Genomic DNA, 6,973 nt, shown 5'->3' with positions numbered 1-6,973 from the left:
CCTTACAGCGGCCTCCTTACAGCGGCTTCCTTACAGCGTCCTCCCAGCGTGACACCCTCTTGGAGCGACCACCCCCAATATCGGCCGCTCTACACCTCTGAGTGACAGGCGCCGCAGAAACATTGCGACATCACCACAATAACCAACAAACTCCCCCTCAAAAAATCGTTTGCACGATGAAACATTGTTGCCCCAATCCCCGCAGACCTTAGGAGGGGGGGGGGGGGGAATTCACAATCGCTGCGATTGTGAGGCGCCGGATCCTGGCAATCGCTGAGGCTGAAGGCGGCGGATTCTTTTAGCCTTTAGCGAGGTCGCAACCCCTTGTCGTCTTGAAGAGGCGCGCCACGACACCAGGAAGTGCGTGCGTGCGTGCGTGTGTGGTCGTCCTTGGCGCCCACACACACGCACGCAACACCCATGTCCCCCTCAGCGTCCTGGTGCTGGTTGGGAGGAACAGGAGGGGGAACGGAGATGATGGATTCATGCGGACGTTGCATGCGGCACAGGAGGTCCGTGCGGGTGTTGCATGCGGCAGTGCGGGTGTGGCGTGCGGCGGGGTGCGTGCGTGTGTGCGTGTGCACGCCGCGAGAGACGGGAGAGATGCAGCAGGCGCGGCCGTGCATGTCTTAGAGCCATCTGACGTGCAGCCTCGCACGGCACGCTCCCTCCAGGCGCTCCTGCTTGATGACCCTGGCTCACACCATGCTCCTTACGTCACCCTCATGCTCCTTACGTCACCGTCATGCTCCCTACGTCACCGTCATGCTCCCTACGTCACCGTCATGCTCCCTACGTCACCGTCATGCTCCTTACGTCACCGTCATGCTCCCTACGTCACCGTCATGCTCCCTACGTCACCGTCATGCTCCCTACGTCACCGTCATGCTCCCTACGTCACCGTCATGCTCCCTACGTCACCGTCATGCTCCCTACGTCACCGTCATGCTCCCTACGTCACCGTCATGCTCCCTACGTCACCGTCATGCTCCCTACGTCACCGTCATGCTCCCTACGTCACCGTCATGCTCCCTACGTCACCGTCATGCTCCCTACGTCACCGTCATGCTCCCTACGTCACCGTCATGCTCCCTACGTCACCGTCATGCTCCCTACGTCACCGTCATGCTCCCTACGTCACCGTCATGCTCCCTACGTCACCGTCATGCTCCCTACGTCACCGTCATGCTCCCTACGTCACCGTCATGCTCCCTACGTCACCGTCATGCTCCCTACGTCACCGTCATGCTCCCTACGTCACCGTCATGCTCCCTACGTCACCGTCATGCTCCCTACGTCACCGTCATGCTCCCTACGTCACCGTCATGCTCCCTACGTCACCGTCATGCTCCCTACGTCACCGTCATGCTCCCTACGTCACCGTCATGCTCCCTACGTCACCGTCATGCTCCCTACGTCACCCTCATGCTCCTTACGTCACCGTCATGCTCCCTACGTCACCGTCATGCTCCCTACGTCACCGTCATGCTCCCTACGTCACCCTCATGCTCCTTACGTCACCGTCATGCTCCCTACGTCACCGTCATGCTCCCTACGTCACCGTCATGCTCCCTACGTCACCGTCACCACCACGTCACCACATACTGTGACCTCCAAGCGTGTAGTCAACATATACCTTCTTGTTGCTCAATGCGACAATCTCACGCAGTCAATTGTTGCTGATCTTAAATAATATATTTTTTTCTGTTCACACTTGCGGAGTCTCCCCTCCCCCCTCTCTCTCTCTCTCTCTCTCTCTCTCTCTCTCTCTCTCTCTCTCTCTCTCTCTCTCTCTCTCTCTCTCTCTCTCTCTCTCTCTCTCTCTCTCTCTCTGTCTGTCTGTCTCTCTCTCTCTCTCTCCCTCTCTCTCTCTCTCTCTCTCTCTCTCTCTCTCTCTCTCTCTCTCTCTCTCTCTCTCTCTCTCTCTCTCTCGACGTCCGGAGAGGTTGTTGATCAGCGTTAATCAGCCAGGTTGAACAGCCTCGTGAACACGTCTTAAACTGCCTTATCGCTATTATTGTAATTAATTAATCTGATGGCCTGCACCATCCCCCACACCACCTTCCCTTCTCTCTATCCTCAGATTAAGCGTCTCTAAGAAGCAGCTTACTAAGCGTGTCTAAGAAGCAGCTTACTAAGCGTCTCTAAGAAGCAGCTTACTAAGCGTGTCTAAGAAGCAGCTTACTAAGCGTCTCTAAGAAGCAGCTTACTAAGCGTGTCTAAGAAGCAGCTTACTAAGCGTCTCTAAGAAGCAGCTTACTAAGCGTCTCTAAGAAGCAGCTTACTAAGCGTCTCTAAGAAGCAGCTCACTAAGCGTCTCTAAGAAGCAGCTTACTAAGCGTCTCTAAGAAGCAGCTTACTAAGCGTCTCTAAGAAACAGCTCACTAAGCGTCTCTAAGAAGCAGCTCACTAAGCGTCTCTAAGAAGCACGTTACTTAGCGGATTAATACTGGAGTAAGAAAAAAAAGGAGAAAAGAAAGCAAACTTTCTTCCCCTTACTCGTAAGGGGAAGAAAGTTGTCTTCCTCCCCCCTTCCCTACTGGCAGTTGTCTCTCTGTCCTGTACTCACCTATTTGTGCTTGCGTGGGGGTTGAGCTCTGGCTCTTTGGTCCCGCCTCTCAACTGTCAATCAACTGGTGTACAGGTTAGAGTAAGCAACTAAGCGGTTGGTACTGAAGGAGAGATAAAGAAGGAAGCCAGGAGCCAGCAGGAGGTGCATGCGGGGCGCATTGATGTGCATGTTGATGTAGCATCATCAATGAATGAATATTTGCGGCGTTGATGAGTCGCCAGTAACCACGCTAATGGAGGCGGTAATGAATGGACGAGTGAGACGTGATGTGAGGGGCTGAGTGAGGACCGTCACGTCACCCTGTTGGTGTTGGCGTGACGGGTCGCGTGACGCCGGTCAGCTGTGCGTCCGACGCCCCTCTGCCTCCCCCCCCCCCTCCCCCTCCTCCCCTTCCTCTCGTGTCGTTGGGCCACAGAGAACACCTCGAGCATCCTTATCTCCCCCCCTCCCCCCCACTAGCCCCCCCCCCCTCCAGCAGTGACGTCACGAGACGCGTCACCGCCAGCACGCCAGCTTCCATGTGTCGCGGCTGTTGGCCCGGGCCACCGCACGCCCAACGACGCTCCGACACGACCCTCACCACGCCACCACCACCACCACTACTACGCCTCCACCACCAACACTACACCTCCACCACCACTACTACGCCTCCACCACCATCACTACGCATCCACCACCACTACTACGCCTCCACCACCACCACTACGCGTCCACCACCACTACTACGCCTCCACCACCACCACTACTACGCCTCCACCACCACCACTACTACGCCTCCACCACCACCACTACTACGCCTCCACCACCACCACTACGCCTCCACCACCACCACTACTACGCCTCCACCACCACCACTACTACGCATCCACCACCACCACTACTACGCCTCCACCACCATCACTACGCATCCACCACCACTACTACGCATCCACCACCACCATAAACAACCAGAAGCTCACCAACACTACCACACCACCAACAACTTTACATATATCTGCCAAGCTTTCCCTCCTATACACTGTGGTAAGCTTCTTCCTCCCTCCTTATCTCCTTATCACCTCATCTCCCCCCCCCCTCTCTCTCTTTTTCTCTCTCTCTCTCTCTCTCTCTCTCTCTCTCTCTCTCTCTCTCTCTCTCTCTCTCTCTCTCTCTCTCTCTCTCTCTCTCTCTCTCTCTCTCTCTCTCTCATACACTCAAGTTAAAATTTATGTCTATAGGAAACATTTGTTCCCCCATCAAGTAATGAACCCCCCTGCCTCCCCACCACTACTCCCCAACCCCTTCCCAAGCATCGCCCCCCCCCACAGGTATGGTGACGGGGCCCGGGTGCCAGCACCTAGCCGGCACTCGACGGTAGAGCCACCGGGGACACGCTCCCGCCGCTGACTGCTGCCTCCAGGCACGCCGCCCGCAGCGTCCGAGAGACACCTGCAGGAGGCCCTGACTACGCTACCTCCCCCCCCCCCCCCACACACACACACAGACAGTGTCTGTTGTGACAGATGAGGATTGCAGGATCCTCCAAGAGGACCTGAACAGGTTGCAGAGATGGTCAGAGAAATGGCTTCTAGAGTTCAACACGAGCAAATGTAAAGTTATGGAAATGGGACTGGGTGATAGGAGACCAAAGGAACAGTACACAATGAAGGGGAACAGCCTACCTGTGGCGACGCGCGAAAGAGACCTGGGGGTGGACGTAACACCTAATCTATCTCCTGAGGCACATATAAATTGGATAACGACAGCAGCGTACTCAACACTGGCAAAAGTTAGAACATCATTCAGAAACCTAAGTAAGGAGGCATTTAGGGCGCTTTACACTGCCTACGTAAGGCCAGTCTTAGAGTATGCCGCCAAATCATGGAGTCCCCATCTGAAGAAGCATATAAGAAAACAGGAAAAGCTTCACAGATTTGCAACGAGACTCGTCCCAGAGCTACGAGGGATGGGGTATGGAGAGCGCCTGAGGGAACTGTGCCTTACGACACTAGAAAGAAGAAGGGAATATGGGGAGGACATGATAGGAACGTATAAAATACTCGGGAGGATTGACAGAGTGGACAGAGACGAAATGTTCACACGGAATAGTAACAGAACGAGGGGACATGGGTGGAAACTGGAAACTCAGATGAGTCACAGAGATGTTAGGAAGTTTTCTTTTAGCGTGAGAGTAGTGGGAAAATGGAATGCACTTAAGGAACAGGTTTTGGAAGCAAATACTATTCATAATTTTAAAACCAGGTATGATAGGGAAATTGGACAGGAGTCATTGCTGTAAACAACCGATGTTCGAAAGGCGGGATCCAAGAGTCAATGTTCGATCCTGCAGACACAACTAGGTGAGTACAAATAGATGAGTACACACACACACACACACACACACACACACACACACACACACACACACACACACACACACACACACACACACACACACACACACACACACACACACACACACACACACGCACACGCACACACGCACACACGCACACACACTCATCAGTCACCTGTCACTTCCCTGGGTCAAACCGACGCGTGACAGAGCAGCGACTCATGACACTTCAGGATTGGCAACGATGGCTTTTATTACGTGCGAGCACGGCAGCGCTGCGACGCTGCTGGGCCTTCACCTGAGACTCACTGAGTCTGCGTTGGGAGTCGGCTAGGAGCGGGATGTCTGCAGTGAGGGCTGCTAGGAGCGGGATGTCTGCAGTGGGGGCTGCTAGGAGCGGGATGTCTGCAGTGGGGGCTGCTAGGAGCGGGATGTCTGCAATGGGGGCTGCTAGGAGCGGGATGTCTGCAGTGGGGGCTGCTAGGAGCGGGATGTCTGCAGTGGGGGCTGCTAGGAGCGGGATGTCTGCAGTGGGGGCTGCTAGGAGCGGGATGTCTGCAGTGGTGGCTGCTAGGAGTGGGAAGGTCTGTGGTGAGGACTACTAGGAGGGGTAAGGTCTGCGGTGAAGGGTGCTAGGAGGGAGGGGGGGGGGAGGAAGAATCCCACCAGTACAGACAATATTGATGGAACTGGGAATCAATATCAACAGGCGCTGATTCGATCTTGATTTAAAGTTACTTCAGCATTCTTTGCCTAACCTGACCTGAGTTAGGCCTGACTATCCTATCCAGGACGAGGGACGTTATACCCTGGGAGAGGACGCCGAGGCCGGAGCGGGAGGAAGCTGTAAGACGTCAGCACACTGGAGACGTCAGCACAGTAGAGACGTCAGCACAGTGGAGACGTCAGCACAGTAGAGACGTCAGCACAGTGGAGACGTCAGTAAGAACCTTCAACATTCAGTAAAACATGAAGGGGGAAATATAGCAAGAGTCAGAGAAGTCATCAAAGTGTGGAATGACATACTTCTCAAGAGGAAATCAAGTCGACAAGTATTCAACTTGACTTCTTCTTGTCGAGATAAACTGTTGTCTACTAAGTCAGCGAAGGACGTCTTGTCCGGGGTCAAGAGCCGCAGATGACGCCTGGAGACAGATGTAAGTTGTTGTGGTCTTCATCCAAGACGACGACTTCAAGACAGCAAGCGACAAGCAAGAAGTCTCAAGCGAATCATCGTCACGTCATTGTAGCCTCCTGTCGACGAGGATGTTCTTCGACGTCAAGCAGCCACAATGAAGCAGTCACCCCTCCCTCTCAAGGGACTTCAGCGAATCATACTCAAATCTCTCTGACGAGCGAGGAGCTGACCATTTTCATGACACCTGGGATACGACAGCACTGAAGCAGAGAGGGGCCTCGTAGCCTGGTGGATAGCGAGAGAGGGGCCTCGTAGCCTGGTGGATAGCGAGAGAGGGGCCTCGTAGCCTGGTGGATAGCGAGAGAGGGGCCTCGTAGCCTGGTGGATAGCGCGCAGGACTCGTAATTCTGTGTCGCGGGTTCGATTCCCGCACGAGGCAGAAACAAATGGGTAAAGTTTCTTTCACCCTGAATGCCCCTGTTACCTAGCAGTAAATAGGTACCTGGGTGTTAGTCAGCTGTCACGGGCTGCTTCCTGGGGGTGGAGGCCTGGTCGAGGACCGGGCCGCGGGGACACTAAAACCCCGAAATCAACTCAAGATAACCTCAAGATAACCTCAAGCACTCTATATACACAGTGCGGGTTGTATAGAGTGGCCGGCCTATACAAGCTCGCAGGGAAGCCAGAAAGGCAGTTTAAGACTTATTGTCTTGTGTATGACCCCTCTGTCCTGTATGATAGTGAATACCAGCATTATCCTCACTCTACTAAGACTTAATTGGGAAATCCTCAGATTAGGCAAAATTGTAATTGATTTTGTCAATAAAGATGTTAATAATAATAATAATCTTACTCGATAGAAGATTTGGAATTGGCATTGTCTTTCTAGTAAGTCTTGGAAGTCAAGATTATTTTTCTCAAATGTACC

At 53.8% G+C, this 6,973-nt stretch overlaps 1 protein-coding gene across 1 annotated transcript; it reads left to right on the top strand.

Annotated features, from left to right (window-relative positions):
• Positions 1 to 485: 485 nt before the first annotated feature.
• LOC138363329 (uncharacterized) lies at positions 486 to 1,610 on the top strand. Its single transcript, XM_069322349.1, has one exon. The coding sequence runs from the start codon at positions 486 to 488 to the stop codon at positions 1,608 to 1,610; it is 1,125 nt and encodes a 374-aa protein (XP_069178450.1).
• The last annotated feature ends 5,363 nt before the right edge of the window (positions 1,611 to 6,973 follow it).

The sequence above is a fragment of the Procambarus clarkii genome, chromosome 10, assembly GCF_040958095.1.
Source record: "Procambarus clarkii isolate CNS0578487 chromosome 10, FALCON_Pclarkii_2.0, whole genome shotgun sequence".
Classification (NCBI taxonomy): Eukaryota; Metazoa; Arthropoda; class Malacostraca; order Decapoda; family Cambaridae; genus Procambarus; species Procambarus clarkii.
This window is presented reverse-complemented; position numbering and strand designations above follow the sequence as displayed.